Source organism: Lynx canadensis, chromosome D1 (assembly GCF_007474595.2).
Source record: "Lynx canadensis isolate LIC74 chromosome D1, mLynCan4.pri.v2, whole genome shotgun sequence".
Classification (NCBI taxonomy): Eukaryota; Metazoa; Chordata; class Mammalia; order Carnivora; family Felidae; genus Lynx; species Lynx canadensis.
The window spans coordinates 66,549,860-66,568,134 of record NC_044312.2 but is presented as its reverse complement, the minus strand read 5'-3'; the positions used below and the strand labels follow the sequence as shown (position 1 = coordinate 66,568,134).

Below are 18,275 nucleotides of genomic sequence, written 5' to 3'. Positions count from 1 at the left end.
CTTTTACCATGTTGTCCCATGGTCTTTGTTCTGTCTTGCAATAGAATTCCCTGTGTGCAGTCAGCCAGCACCTTCACAACCCTTAGCTTTCTGAATTCCTTTGGCCACTAAAGCCATTATTGCCCTTCATTTTCTGCTTCCAGAGAAGTGAGACAGAAATGAAGTAACGCTGCTAATGATTTTTCTATTATCAAATTATGTCATATGCAGCTTTGCAATATATAGCTTAATAATACTGTTGTTAAAGTTTTCAATCCTGAATAGAGTCATTTTCCTTAATTGACTTGAGCAGTTCCTTTGCTCAGGAAATAATGTAATTAACTGTAACCCACTGTTCATCGCTTTTGTTACTACCAGGCTAAGTTTGCCTTACTCACGAAGCACTTTTTTTCTGTCGGGAAAAAACAATATTACTCAAATTACAAAAGTGTTATCTCTAATACTGCCTATCATTTTGGTGCAAGTAGGGATTTTAGGAGGAGTTGTGACTTCAATCATCACAAGCTGTATTTTTTAGTGGCATTGGGTATTGTCACAGGATCATGAATTTTTGTTTCTCATAACTGTATTAAAAATAAATGTAATTTCAAAATGACAAGAAAAAAAGAAGATAGTGTGGCAATGCTTGATGCTTTACTGCAAAAATATGCCCTTAGTTATTCCAAATGGTTACTGGAGCTTCATTCCTGATGTGATAACCTTGCTCAAAGAACAAACGTGTTGTACAACACATAGCATTTGCCAATAAATCAGCCTCCTTAAATACTAGGGCCAATGCATTCCTAACATTTACCCCCTTCTAAATTCCTTAATTTTATTATATAAATTTGTTTCTTGCCAAATGACAATCTTCAAAAGCGTGTTCCATTTGGTATAATTTGTTAGTGGCGCTCTGCTGTGCTGTCCATTTCATTGTGCTTATAATACTTATAATCAGGTGATGAAATTTCATTTAACAGGCGCTCAGTTCATCTATTTTGTGTGACTGTGCAGCTTTTTATTTGTTAATTGCAGTTTCTACTTTTATTATATTTACATTTTCCCCCTATGTTAACTCAAGTTCAAAAATTAAATAACCTATTCTTCTCTTACTCAATTTGCTCTGATGTTTGCTGCTATCTACATTTCATTCCTCCTTCTGTCTTTAATCTTACTTACCAGTGCATGGGTACAGAGATAAATGTTTTATTCAGTCAAACCCCAAATCTTCAACTAAGGGAAGAATCCATAATCAAGGTACTGTATTATCTGTCCTAATGTGTCACTCTTTTGAACCATCTTCATCTGGAAGCATATTTGTTACAAGTAACCTTTTTCACATTTGTTTGTCAAATTATGTCCTTTATTTTTATCCACATTCTGAATTTGCTCTGTGATTCCATTTATAAACACTTGCCATAATATCTAAGACAAGCTTATAAGTTATATAGAAAGATTCATTCATGTTAAGCTAATATCTGAAAAATCCATTAAACAAAACCTTTTCTTGGGAACTGGTCTCCTGCCCCTATAAATGCTTATAAAGAAAGAAGCAGATGAGACAGGCATTATTATGGTGACTTTCAGTCCCCTAGAAACATGACTTGATTTGGCAAATATTAAAGCTTCTCAAAGAGTCTTTCTAAGTCTAGAGAAGGAACCCCACTATAGACAAGCAATGATAGTGTCCTGTACCCCAATGACCCTATCACCAGCATGAGCGCCGTAGTCTATGGGCATTTATAAGGGGCTCTGTTATTTTGAAGGTACTACAGTGCTGGTCAAGTTTGAGGCTTAATATTTGCCTTTGTGTTTGAATATTGAATATTTAGTAGAAATGCAATTTTTCTAATTAATATAATTAAGGTCCATTTATAACATGAGATTCTTCTAGTAACTTAGCTTTGGCCTTTCCCTTAGAAGACATCTGCTTTTGACTGTAAATTTTAAATAAAGCCTCCTACATATCAGTGAAATGCGTATTACTAAATTTATAACTTCTATTTTTCACGGATACTGGGACAAAAAGACTAGAATCTGTCTTTACTAATTTAAAATTATGTCATTTGGGCATGACACACAAATATTCTAGATCCAGCCTCAGATTTTAGTAGGTATAGTGAAGTTCTAATTTATTACTTAATCTAGATTCCTTGTTGCATTGACTGACTAAAGCAGAAGAGTGTTCCTTACTTCTTTCATGAAACCCTGAGAAACTGAGTCACTCCATGTTTTCACATTGTTGCCTTCTGCCCGCATTTTTTGTTTCCCAGTGTCCGTGCACTCTTTCTATTTGTGATCTCAGCATTTACTTATAAATACTGACTTTACATCAAAATACAAAAAATGGGATTGACTTGGATGACTTGTTAGCTCCCTCCAACCCTAAGATTGTGTGATTTGGAAATGCTGTATTGAATAATGCTTATATTTGCAAAAGTAAACAACAAATGACCAATATGATCCATGATTACTTAGGTGAATTAACTTGCTATTACCTCTAAAATTGTCCCTACAGAGCATACATCTTTTTCCCTATTCAGTGGCATTCCCACATCAGGTTATCTCACTCCATTATTTTGGCTTTTGTGAAGGTGTTTGGGCAAGTCTTCGCTCTAGCACTCGCCTCATCAGCTCTCCAACATCTTTCATTGATGTTGGCGCCCGGCTGGCAGGCAGGGACCACTCGGCCTCCTTTAGTAACAGCACCTACCTGCAAAACCAGCTCTTGAAACGCCAAACGGCCCTTTATATATTTGGTGAAAAGTCGCAACTAAGGGTAAGATTTCTTTTTCTCACTTAGAAACTTTATGGATACACAAAGGCAGTCTATAAAACTTATCTCAAACAGCTTTCCTAGAAATTTCATTTTACAGCATAGATTCTTAATCTGGAGTTAATAATCAATCTCAAAAAAAATTTTAGCTCATACATATGTATGTATATCTGCATATACTTATATCGAGATACATATGCATATATGCATATTTATTAGCCACGAAAATATACTTACACATAATCACGAAAAAATCAGCATAAACATCAGGAATCTTAGGAAGTGTACATACAAAAAAGAAATAAGGCTTATTCGGGCTGTGTTTTTCCATTGTCTTGTTCAGCTTCCATAGAAATCTGTGCCCCTGGCAAAATAGATCCCTATTGATAAAGAAAGCTACAGGAAGGTAGAAAATTGAACAAAAGAAAGCTGTGGCCCTGCATATGGAGACAAGGGAAGGCCAAGATTGTTTTCTAAGTTAATTTTTTTTTAACTTTTTAAGGTTAGACACACATGTCCTAAGACATGTCAGAAATTTCAAAATATTAGAAGCCCTAATCAACTTTATTCTTACTTTGGTTTTTTTAAATGTTTATTTATTTTGAGAGAGAGAGAGAGAGAGAGAGAGAGCAGGGGAGGGGCAGAGAGAGAGAGAGAGAGAGAGAATCCTAAGCAGGCTCTGCACTGTCAGCCTAGAGTCCAACCTCATGAACCGTGAAATAATGACCTGAGCCAAAATGAAGACTCAGACACTTAACTGACTGAGCCGCCCAGGTGCCCCTTTTCTTACTTTTTTTTTTTTAATTTTTTTTTTAACGTGTATTTATTTTTGAGACAGAGAGAGACAGAGCATGAACAGGGAAGGGGCAGAGAGAGAGGGAGACACAGAATCGGAAGCAGGCTCCAGGCTCTGAGCCATCAGCCCAGAGCCCGACGTGGGGCTCGAACTCCCGGATCGTGAGATCGTGACCTGAGCTGAAGTCGGATGCTCAACCGACTGAGCCACCCAGGCGCCCCTGTCTTACTTTTAAGTGATTGTGCTACAGAGCTTCACTATGCTCAGGTCCTATAAATTGTAAAGATAGTCTCTACCTCTAAAAGCAGCACTTCCTTGGGTTTGTTTTTGCAATTCACACATTACAAAATAGATTTCATTACTACTGATAGGTTTGTGGGAAATAAAAGTATTTGTTAATTCAGAAATCCCCTCAAAGTTTAGCCCAGTGCTTCAGTCAGCACTGGGCAATAGAGACAGACCTTCAGTTGAACTGTGGAGCAGAGGCTGTGAGCAGGATCCCACATGCTCGGTTTTCAAGATGCCAGTGACTGCGTCATCTCTTCTATGGCAAGCTGGCTTTGCTAGCTCCCCTCCCACTGCCAGGACTGCTGCAATCACTTAGTCACAACCTTTAGGGGAGAGGGCATGAAACTGCTGGGTATAGTGCTCAATTGTTAAGTATGCACATGTGTCTTCTGATACAGCAGATAACTTTATATCCAGAAAATAGTTGGAACACTTTTCAACAGTAATCCAGGGTTGCCTGTACAGCCTCTTTGGCACCAGTGTCTTTCCCAGAGCACAAACTTTCCACACTTCAGCACAGCACTTATTCATGACCTGAATCACTTTCCAAGGTTTGTCTCCTCAGTTCTCACCTCTGCCATTGCCTTTGCACATCAGTCCTCAGTTTAGCTGTATGATCATGTATATATGAGTAAGAAAGACTGAGTCCTTGGGACTCATGCTCCTTTTTCTCCCTTCCTCCCTTCCCTCCCCCTACACACCACCCATCTTCCTCCTTCCTTCTTTCTTTTTCTTTCTTTCTGCCTTCATGCCTTTATTTACTTTCTTTCTCTCTTTCTTTCTTGCTATCATTCTATTTGTCTCTCTCCTTTTCTCTCTTTCTTTTATCAGTAAAGTATTATATTTTAAAAACGATTCCACTGGGGCACCTGGATGGCTTAGTTGGTTAAGCATCATGATCTTATAGTTTGTGAGTTCGAGCCCCGCTTCGGGCTCTCTGCTGTCAGCATGGAGCCTGATTCAGATCCTCTATTTCCCTCTCTGTCCCTCCTCCACTTGCTCACTCTCTCTCTCTCTCTCTCTCTCAAAATAAATAAACTTTAATATATATATGCATACATACATATATACATAATTCCACCATCCTGGCACAGTAGTAATTAGGATTTTTGTATATTCCATTCAAGTTTTTCTTTTTATTTATTGAATTGTATCTATAGAGTGTAGTCCTTACCTGTCTGACATGTGCCACATTCTGGATAGCCTAGTGCCGTCTAGTTGCAACCTGATACTTTCTTCTCCCCACAAAGGAGACATATAGAAACGCAAGGAAGTAGAGAGTGGCTTATTCTAAATAAACTTGAATTGCCCTTATTTACCTTTTTCAGTTTATATACTTTAATACCTTATACTTAGTAACAAGTTCATTATGACCTAATGTGTGTCAACACTATGGTTGATAGTTTCTGGTTTATAAGATAAGCATACCTACCTCATGTATAGTTGAGAAATTGAAAGGAACCTGGTTCTCCTGGAAAGTAAGCTGTCTATTATAAGTTTTTAAAAAAACTAATAGAAAAGCACTCTCTCTCTCTAAGATAAATAAACATTAAAAAATAAGAAAAATAATACAATAGAGTTATTTGGGCAGAATGTGAAGAAAGTGCAAAGAGTCTGAGAAAACTAACTCATTTTTTGGCATGAGAAGGTTGAGAGTTTTTAAATCCTCAGAACTAAGCAACAAGATTACCAAAACAAAATAGATCAAAGGGCCATCAATTTAGCATTTATAAATTACAAATGCAACCACACATGGAATAAATTCCATATGGATTAAAGATATAAATGATAAAAGTATTCAAATAAATATATATTGATACATGTGTCATATTGTGTGAAAAAAAATATTGTCCCAAAGCTAAAAGTCAGAAAGCCTTTCAGATTTTACTACATATAAAATTTTGTATATTCACTTTAAAAGAGTACTACAATGTTAATAGTGTTAGGGCAGTGAGATGATGATTTTTATTGCCTTCTCAATGTTTATCTCTACTTTTTTTCACTTTTACAATGACTATGTTTTACTTACATAATAAGAAACAAGTATGTGTATGTCCACAAACTTTAATTTGTAGAGTTCTGAAACCTCAACAGTATATTACCTTTTCATTACAGTGTATATCTTGGAAGACTTAGTTTTGGATTAATCATGCTGTCCACGTGTCATTGGTTCCTCTTTAGACTCCAGGTTCATGGCCTTATAATTGGCTTATATTTGGTGTTATAAGTTCCAGCAGGTTCCAGCCTACCAGTAGTCTCTCCAAATTCTCAGAATGACAGCAAGCCAAGTCAAACCACAAGACCTTACTGAATGGCTCTTTCCAGTAACACTGACACATTAGCCACAGGATTGACTTTCTTGACCTCTGCAACCTCTATAGCAACTTGGCCTCAACTAACTGTACATCATCAAGTATTGACATTAAAAACAGTACTCTTTTACCTATAGCACTTCATATGCCTAATTCTATGCATCTTCACCCACAGAACTTCAAGTTAGAATTTGCTTTAAATTGTGAGTTTGTTCCTGTTGAATTTCATGACATCCGACAAGTAAAAGCCAGTTTTAAAAAATTGATGAGGGCTTGTGTTCCAAGCACCATCCCTACTGACTCAGAAGTGACCTTCCTGAAAGCCCTGGGAGATTCTGAGTGGTTCCCACAGGTAATGTCTAGAGCAGTGTGTCTTATAACTCAAGGCAAGAGGTTCAAGTGGATATACAGAATTGGTATTTGAGAAAAAAGTATTGTGTTCCCCTATTACCTGACATTCTCTCCTTATTGTACACACTCCATAAAGGTTTTTCAGTTCCAGGAAACATGTGATATAGAAGATGAGGGGATAGAATTCTTCATCCCTGGGTTTTCAATCTCTTCTAATTGAAAACTTAATCTTCACAGGATGCTAAGGAGGAGATCTTTATTGTTAGATGGAAACTTTTTGATATGCAGCAAATTTAATCAAATATTTATAGGACTTCTGCTCTTTTGTCAGCAGAGTAAGGATCCAGGGACACAATTTGATTTCTAGATGATTCCAAGAGCCTTTCCCTCTTACTTTCTCACCTTCCATGTGTCTCTGCCTTTTCCTTGTCTGTAGATTTTAGATTCACCCTCAAACCATCCACCAGAGTCATATTGGATGCCCCAAAGCCTACCTAAAGTTTAGGAAAAAAAACACATATCCCTTCTTCAGCTAAGTCAAACTTGGGATGTTTTTAATTAAACTCTTATTGAGAAATTAAGGAGAAATAGGTATCCCAGCACACATAACCCACATTTCTTCCAAACCACATAAGAAAGGTATTTATGACATGCATGTTTTAGACACTGACGCAGACATTTGGCCAAAGCATCTCTGCAATATACCCTTCAGCCTTGTTTTTAAACCATTGATGCTAGGGGCGCCTGGGTGGCGCAGTCGGTTAAGCGTCCGACTTCAGCCAGGTCACGATCTCGCGGTCCGTGAGTTCGAGCCCCGCGTCAGGCTCTGGGCTGATGGCTCAGAGCCTGGAGCCTGTTTCCGATTCTGTGTCTCCCTCTCTCTCTGCCCCTCCCCCGTTCATCCTCTGTCTCTCTCTGTCCCAAAAATAAATAAACGTTGGAAAAAAAAAAAAAAAAAAAAAAAAAAAAAACAATTGATGCTATACCCATTATTCCTTTGCCCCCTGTAGGAGTTCCCAGCCCCTCTGATCTCTGTTCCCATCTGCCTCCAAACCTCCTGCCTCTCTTAGGAAGGAAAAAGAGTTGTTTTCCATAAGCCAAGAAATGATGGGAGTACCCAGGGCAGTGACTATTCTCAATATACTTAAGCTATTAAAAAAAAAAAAAAAGCCATATATATAATTAGCTATAAATCTAGATACTTTGAGTACTCATGGAAGGAGCTGATCAAAACTCCCTTCTGTCCCTAAGCTATGAGCACCAGCCCCAAACTTCCCACCACTCAACCTATCTATCTGTGCTTCTGGTACATTCTTTGTTCTGCTTCTTACTCCAAAGTAGATTCATACCAGAAGTTCGTGACTAAAAACAGTGGAAAATACTGCCCCACTTGGGATATTGGCATTTTAAAAGTTAACTTAGAGCAAATGCTAAGCCCAAGAGAATTCAGGCTATGTTACAGGAACAGTGAGGAGCTTCCCATTGCTGGAGAGGACATGTGCCTTGTTCCTGGGTTTAAAATAGCCTAGCTCTGTTTAAAATATGGGGGAGTTAATTTTGTTTTGTATTAGTTGAAAGTTGGATTCATCTACAAATTACATCAAGTGATACTTAAAATATAGTTTTAAACTACAATATACATTTGGTTTTGAATCTCTATGCTCTATTCACAGCATAATTGTTCATTAGGGACTTTGAGTCAGTTGGCTTGGCTTAAAAAGCTGAGCACAAATCTGAGTCTTCTTCCCATTTAATACACAGTACAAACAAGAGTGTCTTTCTTAAAATACAAAATTCGTTTATCATAAAATTCAACCCTGTAAAGTGTACAGTTCAGTGCTTTTTAGTATATTCACAGAGTTGTGCAACCATCCTCACTATCTAATTGCAGAAAAATTAAGAGTATCTGAAATAGAACTGACTACATCATAGAAAAACAAATTTTACATCCAGTAACTGTTTTGGTAGGGCCACTTATAGAATCTCTCTTTTCCACTCTATGGAATTATATAACTCTTCTACTTTGAGGAGATCATGTAAGGTCAGTTTATTTCATAATATATCATTTGAACACATTATTTTTAAATGTGTCTGCTTTTAAATTATGTCATTGTTTCATCTTGATTTTGACAAAGAACTTAAAGCATTTAAAACTTACATGGTTCTTTTGTCCAAATACTTTATCCCTAACTTGTTTTTGTTATCTAAGGTTGATAATGAGTCTGTGTGTTCTTGGTGCTCAGAAAGTGCCTGGTCTAATTGTGGCCTCCTTTCTTATCTCTTAGCTTCACAGGATAATGCAGCTGGCTGTGGTTATATCAGAAGTACTTGAGAATGGTTCCTCAGTTTTGGTCTGTTTGGAGGAAGGCTGGGACATCACTGCACAAGTAAACTCTTAAAACATATTTTCAGATACTTAGTTTTATATTTGTATCGAAATTCAGTTGTTTTTAAGTTCTGCAGATGAATCTTTTGTATAATGACTAATGTAATTATGGACAGAGAAAGTCCTGTGTTAAAAACACCTAGTATCCATGAGAAAGCTCTGAGTCCTGAGCTTCCCAGCACAACATAGCCTGGAGCTCCGGCTCAGGGCATCAGGCTCCCACATGAGAGATACACCATGTGAGCATACAAATGGAGCACTTGATCAGAGGGTAGGACATGGATCATCCTTCCTGGTTTTATCAGCCCTTTCCCTGGCTTTCAATAAGCCCCTCCTTTACCCACTCCACATGAAAAGGAAAAGTATAAATATAAACTACAGTAAGACATTAATCTATACCTGTCAAAAAGTAGATGTAGGTTTGAACTGATACTCTGGCCTTATTAATTAACCTAGGAGAGGGCTGCAGTCAGCAAACTGATCAGCTAAAGATTAAAATCATAATTTCTGAAAGAAAACATGTAGCCAAAATGAATCTGAGTTTTAGTTTTTGCTGGAAAGTTTGCAGAATTAATTTGATTGGCTGTCGTGGAGCAGTTAGTGAACAAATTTGCTGTTGAGGTGACTTTGCTTGTCTTACTAACAAAATTTTTTCAGGACTGAAAGTAATGAAGTATCCATCCTGCTTGTGCCCTAGGTGACATCCTTGGTTCAGTTACTCAGTGATCCCTTTTATAGGACACTTGAAGGCTTCCGGATGTTGGTCGAAAAAGAGTGGCTCTCTTTTGGTCATAAATTTAGTCAGCGGAGCAGCTTGACTCTCAACTGTCAGGGTAGTGGTTTTACTCCCATATTCCTGCAGTTCTTAGACTGTGTACACCAGGTAAGTAGAGCAAGCTTAAATTGACTTGATATGAAGGAAAGAAAAGAACTAGCATTTATCAAGTCATTGCAGTGCTGTGCCAGGTATCCTCATGTCATGACTCTGATGGACCTGCTGAAATCTTAGCAGTGGATTGCTGGTAATAGAGAAGAAGAGAACTAGTTGGTTTCTGAAATTAGGATAACTGAGTTGGCTATTAGGCTGGCCCCCATGTGAAGTGGCCAGCACTCTAAATTATCATCTCCCAAGAAGAGGAGCAAACTTGGGTTTGTTGTCCAGAAAGCTTTGACCTATGGTAGAACAGCAAAAATCTCTAGGTAATGGCAGAGCCTGAAATGCAACAGATGGTCTTCCCAGTTTGAGAGAGGACTTTAGCTTGTGCCTAGGAATATAGAAGGTAGAGCCTAACCCCTAGAGAAAGAATCCGGGCTGAATCAGGCAAGCCTATGAGGTTGAGAACCCTGGCTCGGTTCTACTCAGTGACCTACTCAGGGCTAATCAAAGGACCAGACAGAAACACAGGTATATAATCCAGTCCAACCCAGCAGGAGCAGGGGAGTGGGGGAGGTGTGAATGCTTTAGGCTCCCTCCTGCCTTCATCTCATGCACATAAGATATAAACTCCCTAATGGGGCCTTAATCAGGATTGGGCTTGAGAATTGCCTGGCACTGGCTTTGCTAAATTGGCCTAGGAAAAGCAGGACTGACATTTCCAGCTTTGTTTCTTCTGCACCACAAAATGAATGGGTTCTGGCATATCAAACATATGTGTCAGAACAGTGAGCTTCCTTGGAATGATTGGCCTCAGGTACCTATTGGAAGGAAAGGTGGAAATGTTTTTAGGAGCCCAAACTGGAACTAAGTCTTCTATTTTTTTTTTTTTTTTTTAGTTTGTATTCATTTATTATTTTTTCTTAATTTGAAATTTATTGTCAAATTGGTTTCCATACAACACCCAGTGCTCATCCCAACAGGTGCCCTCCTCAATGCCCATCACCCACCCTCCCCTTCCTCCCACCCCCCCCCATCAACTGTCAGTTTATTCTCAGTTTTTAAGAGGCCAAGTTGGTATATGGGTTTTGTTTTTGTTTGGTTTTTTAGTCTATTAATAATTTGATCAGCTCTTTTAATTCACTATGTAATTTTTCATTTATTTAAAATGTATAGTTCAATAGTTTTTAGTATATTCACGAATTTGTGTAATTGCCACAATCAATTCTAGAACATTTTATCACTCCAAAAAAAACTCCATACCCATTACCTGCAACTTTCCAGCCCCCTGATCCTACCCCCCACATACACACTCTGGTGGTTGTTTTTGATTGCTCTAATCGGCTTCTTAAAGAAAAGATCTATTGAATAATTTCAATTAATTCTGTCCAAGCAGCATCTGGAGAAGCTGGTGACCAGGTTGAGCTTACATTTTAAATCTTTGCAGCAAATGATATATTTGTTTACTATTTTAATATTAGTCTTTTTATTTCATACTCCTTTTGGCAGATAGATGAGGAAGACATTTGGAGCCCCATTGTCTCTGAAACAGAAAGCTTAACTGAGACCAAGGGAGGGAGCAAGCATCTTTTTTCTCACATCTAGATAGGTGAAAGCATATGAGTTCTTCATGAAAGCACTTCTTATTATCTTGCTTATTGCCTTCTTATATCACTTAGCAAATGAACTAGGCTGTATACCTTCAGCTTATGCAGTGATGTATGTCAATTATTTCTCAGTATAACTGACAGAGGTATGGGGAGGCAGGTAAGAGCAACTACACATTATATGATTTAATTTATAGAAAATTCTACAAAAGGCAAAACTGCAGTGACAGAAAACAGATCAGTGGTTTCTTGGGACCAGTGGTCAAGAACGATGGAAGGGCATAAGCAAACTTTTTAGGATGAGGGAACTATTCTGTCTTATTTGTGGTGGTGACTACACAGATGTGTACAGTGACCAAAATTAATCGATCAGCCTATATGCTGAAAATATGGAAATTTTGTTATATGTAAATTATATTTCAATGAACCTAAGAAACAAAATTTTAACTCAGTTAACTGGAGTTCCAGAAAAAGAAAACAGCAGCTATGTGGTTTCTCCAGAGAAAAATTTGTCTGTCTGGTACCCAGAGAATACTTATAAGCCTGACTGCCTGATTTTTAGAAATAGGCAAGAAATGGGTCCAGGGAGATCCCTTTTGAGTGTGCAGATTTTTTCTTTTTCCATGTTATTTTCAACTTCAAGCCTTGTCACCAACCCAGTTGTGCCTGCTGTTCCCAAGCCCAGAGCTCATCAAGTTTGGTTTTTCCAGAGGACAAACCTCTAATCTCTTGCTTTCAAGGAGACAATCACATGACTGCCTGGGGTAGGAAAGGACCCTGGAGATCTCACCACCTCCTCTATAAACTTACATCTAGTCCTCATTTTGGGCTCTCATCTCACCCCTATATATGTTACTCAGCACTTGGGGGCCTCTGAGCCCTGGGCCTTTCTGGATTTACAGGGCAAGCTGTTGCCTTCTCAAATCATTGTCATCCTACAGGCATCCCAGTGTAGCTTCTCATCGTCTGTCATTTACTGCTGTCCTTCCTTCTGTTTTCATCATTCACAAATGTGCTGAATTTTCTTGACCTGCTACTGTCTCCCCTCTCATTCTCCCTACCTCCTTTTAGTTTTTTACCTTTTAAAACTTCCTTTCCTTTAATTAAGGGAGAGTTGCAGGGGGTGAGTTTGTATGGCTGTATTTGCTTAAGTTAAATGCACTATTACATATGTTAAATATCCATGTTCAACTTGCAGAACTCTGCATACCTAAACATTAGAGTCAGCTAAAGAATCCACTCACAATCAGTAAGAAATGAGAGGTTCTCATGGAAGACATACTGTCCTTGAAAATGAAAACATTATTGTATCCCAAGTATAGTAATAATTACTTGAAATGTAATGCTTATATTTTATTGTTGGTGGTGTGTAAGAGTGTGAATAGTCTAGAATGTTTGAAAGTAACCTGTATTTTGTGAGTACCTCTTAAGTGATGTAAACAAAGTAACTTAACATAAACTAAAATGAAGTAGGAATTATATTCCTGTTGTCTTCAGAATACATTATAATAGATGCTAAAACTATGTAATGTTAAGTTATATAAAACAACTTGAGGTGTATTTCTAGCAACTTTTCATTTTAAATAATGAGTCAAAATTCAAATGTTCTATATAAATTGAACTTTGATGAAAGTTCACTTATTTGTAGGTGAATGCTTCACAAACTGTAGAAAATAATATTGTTCAGGGTCTAAAGACCCCTTTAGTATTCATTCAAATCTGGTTGTATCACGTTAAGATGTTTTTAATTAAAATATGAATTTTTAAAAATTTTCCTGAACTCTCATTTGCCTTAGTACCCTCACACATAATATCCTGAGTGCAGGCAAGTCATGGCAAAGCGAGCATATGACCTTAATTGCAGTATTTAAAGGATGCTTGACTATGATAGGTATCAGCTTTGGTGAAGCAAATTACTTTGTGCTGAAAAGGGATTGTTTATTCATTCAAAAACAGAAGACTAAGAAGACTATAGTTAACAAATAGTGCTCTGACTCTTGCTGACTTAATTATAAGGTAGTGTTTCATCATCTTCTACATACTAGTTTTAGGCATTAGAAAACACCTTCTTTGAATACCTTTCAAGTGAACACTAGTGCTTTACATGACTCTGGCTTTTGCCAGACAATTCGAATTACTGCTGTCCTCAGTCTCTCGGGGACACAAAACAGAGCCAGGCCCAACAACATTTAAAAGAAAAAAAAGTGCAAAATTGTGCAGCAGCAAGCGAAACTCCCAGGTGGAATGTGTTCACTGCTTATTAACCATTTCTAACATGCTGAATGCCAAAAGGCAGTCTATGGAAATTTGCCTAGACTTGTCCATTAGTACTAATAGAGTTACAAAGAAAACAGATGAAGTACTGATCTTAAATTAGAACTGCCTCATCATATAAAAAGCCATTGTTTATGCCAGTATATCCAGGTGTCAGATGAATTAAAATGCTAGATCACTGTTTCATAATAGCAACATCTGGCAAATTTTTTGTTGCTTCTAAAAGAAATTGGCTTAGTTCAAATGATATCATTACAGGATGCTTCCTTTTCTTAAAATAGTTGAACCAAATTCAAAAAGAAATACATCCAAAATATAAAAATGAAATTTTTACCTAAAATTTATTTTTAAAATACAATACCAAAGGAACAAACCTGTATGATATAAACAAAAACATGGAGTATAGGAAAGCATCTTCTCTACTTCAACATTAGAGTAAATCTTTGAGAACTTAGAACTTATTGTTTGAGGACCTGTTGTTTGAGAAAAACAAATACTAGTTATAACTTTGCTTTTGAAGTTTATTCAAATCGTAAATTGACTCACTCTGGTCTGGCTGTAAGAGATGGTTGTCCTCACAGTTACCATATGCCAGCACTATGCCAAGTCCTGTTCCAAAGAGAAAAACTATTTGCCTTTTGAAGATATGAACTTTCCTTGTGAGCACATGTGTAAGGAGCTAGGCTGCCCTCAAACAGTTTCATGACTATAAAATTTATCCATTAATATTGACAAAATGACTGCAGTTAGTGGATTAATGGCATATTCAAAGTTTCTGGTGTCTGCCTGCTCCTCATTCATCTGAAAACTGGCAGAAACTGACACAATCCAAGCTGTTTTATAACAAGCCAATTTTGTATTAAAGTTGTTAATATTTTGAGCCCATAAACTGAGTTTACGTATCAGTCTTACTAATTTTTGATCTTTAACAAATTTTTCAACCTCTCTGTGCTTTGGTTTCTAGATAGATACATGGATAGACATAGCTATCAGATGGATTACAAATAATTTTTTTTAATGTTTATTTATTTTTGAGAGAGAGAGACAGAGAGAGACAGAGCATAAGTGGGGGAGGGGCAGAGAGAGAGGGAGACAAAGAATCTGAAGCAGGCTCCAGTCTCTGAGTTGTCAACACAGAGCCCAATGCAGGACTCGAACCCACAAACTGTGAGATCATGACCTGAGCCGGTCAGACGTTTAACTGACTGAGCCACCCAGGCACCCCAGAAGGATCATAAAGCTTACGTAAAATCATTTGTACAGTAGAAACTGCACAGTTAATGTTTGTTAAATCTTAATCTTGAAATAACAAAAACTAACATTAGTTGCTTGTTTTTCTAGGGTGTATCTACAGTTTTTCCCATGTTTTTTCCACATGCTGACATACCCACAGTTTTTCCAATGTTGACACCATCCTATATAGGGTCTCTTGTAGCTTAACATTTCTAAATCTTGAAAGTAAAATCCAGTGTTGACCTACTATATTTTATTCCCAAAATGTTGATCTTTCCTGGGATTTGAGTCATAGCTTATTTTATGGGCCTTTAAATTTTATAAAGTACTTAATGGCACATGGGCAAAATATAAGACCCTATAAATTCATGTTTCTCCAAATTCCATTTCAGATTCTCTTCTTATAAATAAGTGAAATTGGCAAGTTTCACTCCGTAATGGAAAACAAAACTAAAATACCTCACATAGCTTTGTCTTTTAAATCTGTATATTTTTGTCTTTCATCAAGATAAATACAAAATTATTTTGGACAACAGAATCCAGATGATGCCTGACAAAGGCCTAAACTCTACTCATCAGCATATTTGGGGAAATGCTCATATAGAATTAATTTATAGACTGAGATGCCTATCAATTCCAATTCTGCATATTATAATAAGGCTAAATTCATTTGAAGCAGATTTGCCTTTAGGCTCCAAAAATCTTGTGGCCAACAGGAAAGAATAAAATACTGAATCCAAATGCTGTTCTTTGAAAAGATCAATAGAATTGATAAACTTCTAGCGAGACTGATCAAAGAAAGACACAAAATATCAATATTAGAAATGAGAGGGGCACCTGGGTGGCTCAGTTGGTTGAGCGTCCAACTTTGGCTCAGGTCATGATCCCTCAGTCCATGAGTTCAAGCCCTGTGTTGGGCTCTGTGCTGACAGCTCAGAGCCTGGAGCCTGCTTTGGATTCTGTGTACCCCGCCCCTGCTCCTCCCCCCACTCATGCTCTCACTCTCTAAAAAATAAATAAATGTTAAAAAAATTTTTTTAAAAAGAAATGAGAAAGATGACATCACTACAGAGTCTACAGATATGAAAAGCACAGTAAAGGAATATTATGAACATTTTTACACCAATAAAATAAACAGTTTAGATTAAATGGACAGGGGCGCCTGGGTGGCGCAGTCGGTTAAGCGTCCGACTTCAGCCAGGTCACGATCTCGCGGTCTGTGAGTTCGAGCCCCGCGTCGGGCTCTGGGCTGATGGCTCAGAGCCTGGAGCCTGTTTCCGATTCTGTGTCTCCTTCTCTCTCTGCCCCTCCCCCGTTCATGCTCTGTCTCTCTCTGTCCCAAAAATGAATAAACGTTGAAAAAAAAAAAATTTAGATTAAATGGACAGATTCCTTGAAAGACACAAACTCCCACACTCACTCAAGGAGGAATACATAATTTGAATAAGTCTATGTCTGTTAAGAAAATTGAAATTGTAGTTAAAAATCTTTCCACACTGCAAACTTCAGACCCAGGTGGATTCCCTGGTCAATTCTACCAAGTATTTAAGGAAGAAATAATAGAAATTCTACAAAAACTCTTCCAGAAAATTGAAACAAAGGTAATACTTCTCAACTCAGTCTATGAGACCAGCATTACCCTGGCCTGACAAAGCCAACAAAAGAAAACTATAGACCAGTATCTGGTGATCACACATTTGATGATCACACATGCAAATTTTGTAAACAAAATTTTAGCACATCTAATCCAACAAAATATTTAAAGATAATAGGGGCACCTGGGTGGCTCAGTTGGTTAAGTGTCCGACTTCGGCTTAGGTCACGATCTCACTGCAAGTTTCCAGCCTCACATCAGGCTCTGTGCTGACAGCTTGGAGCCTGGAGCCTGCTTCAGATTCTGTCTCCATCTCTCTGACCCTCCCCTGCTCGTTCTCTGTCTCTGTCTCTCTTTCTCAAATATAAAAAAATAAAACATAAAAAAAAATTTTAATAAATAAAAGATAATATACCATGGCCAGGTGGCACTTACCCCAGGAATGCACAGTTGGTTTCACATTTGAAATCAGTCACTATAATTCACCATATTAAGAAACTAAAAAAGAAAAACCATATGGTCAAAACCAATACACTCAAACAACCATTTGACAAAATATAACCCATTTCTGTAAAAATGTTCAGGAAACTAGGAATAGAAGAGAACTTTCTCAAACTATAAATAGTATTTTTTGAAACCTACAGCTAACATCATATTTACTAGTGAAAGACTAAATGTTTTTCCCCTAAGATCAGTAATAAGGTGTGGATGTATGCTTTACCACTTCTATTCAACATCGTACTAAATAAAGATCCTAGCCATGCAATAAGGCAAGAAAATAATAATAATAATAATAATAATAATAATAATAATAAAGACATCCACATTAGAAAAGTGAAATTATCTTTTTTCACAAACAACAGTTGTCTATGGAATCTACAAAAAAAAAAAGAAAAAGCTAGTAGAATAAGTGAATCTGGCAAGGCTACAGAACACATGATCAATATACAAAACTCACTAGTATTTCCACAGATAACAATGAATCATTGGAAAATTGAAATGTAAAAATTATTACCTTTACAATAGTATCAAAGAACGTAAAAGAAATCTAACAAAATATGTTAAAGACCTAGACACTGAAAACTACAAAACCTCACTGAGAGAAATTAAAGGCCTAACCAAAGCAAGACATACCTCTTGCTCAGAAAACTCAATATTGTTGAAATGTCAGTCTCCACAAATTGATCTAAAGATTCAGTGCAATCACAATCAAACTCCCAGAAGGCTATTTTGTAGAAATTGGCAAGCTCATTCTAAAATGCATATGGAAATGCAAAGAATCTAGAATAGCCAAAACAAATTTGAAAAAGAACAAAATTGGAAGACTTGAACTATCTGATTTTATTATAAAGCTACTGTAATCAAGACTGTGTGATAATTGATGTAAAGATAGATAGGTCAATGGAAAGGAAGAGAGTCCAGAAATAGTCCCACACATATATGATATGCAGACAACTGATTTTCAATGAAGGTGCAAAGCAATCGGTAGAGAAAGGATAGTTTTTTCAGCCAACAGTGCCGGACAATTGGATTCCCAAATGCAAAAAAAAAAAAATTTAACTTTGATCCAAACCTAGTAACAGTATAAAAATTAATTCAAAAGGGGTCATAGACCTAAATGTAAGACCTAATATTATACAATTTCTAAAAGAAAATATAGGAAGAATTTTTGTGACCTTGGGTTAGGCAAGGTATCTTAACATTCAACACCAAAAGCATGATTTATAAAAGAACAAATTGAAAGGTTAGACTTAGTTAAAATTTAAAATTTTGTTCTTCAAAAATTACTGTTAATAAAATGAAAA

At 37.0% G+C, this 18,275-nt stretch overlaps 1 protein-coding gene across 3 annotated transcripts in view; it reads left to right on the top strand.

Annotated features, from left to right (window-relative positions):
* Positions 1-18,275, top strand: part of SBF2 (SET binding factor 2) — a 500,238-nt gene that overhangs the window by 461,619 nt on the left and 20,344 nt on the right. For 2 of the 3 annotated variants that reach the window (XM_030330868.1, XM_030330866.1), the window contains 4 exons: positions 2,574-2,758; positions 6,327-6,503; positions 8,788-8,889; positions 9,586-9,771. In XM_030330868.1, the coding sequence (XP_030186728.1) occupies positions 2,574-2,758; positions 6,327-6,503; positions 8,788-8,889; positions 9,586-9,771 (650 nt within the window). The remainder of the gene's footprint in view (positions 1-2,573; positions 2,759-6,326; positions 6,504-8,787; positions 8,890-9,585; positions 9,772-18,275) is intronic. The other variant, XM_032594814.1, reaches the window with a different exon arrangement.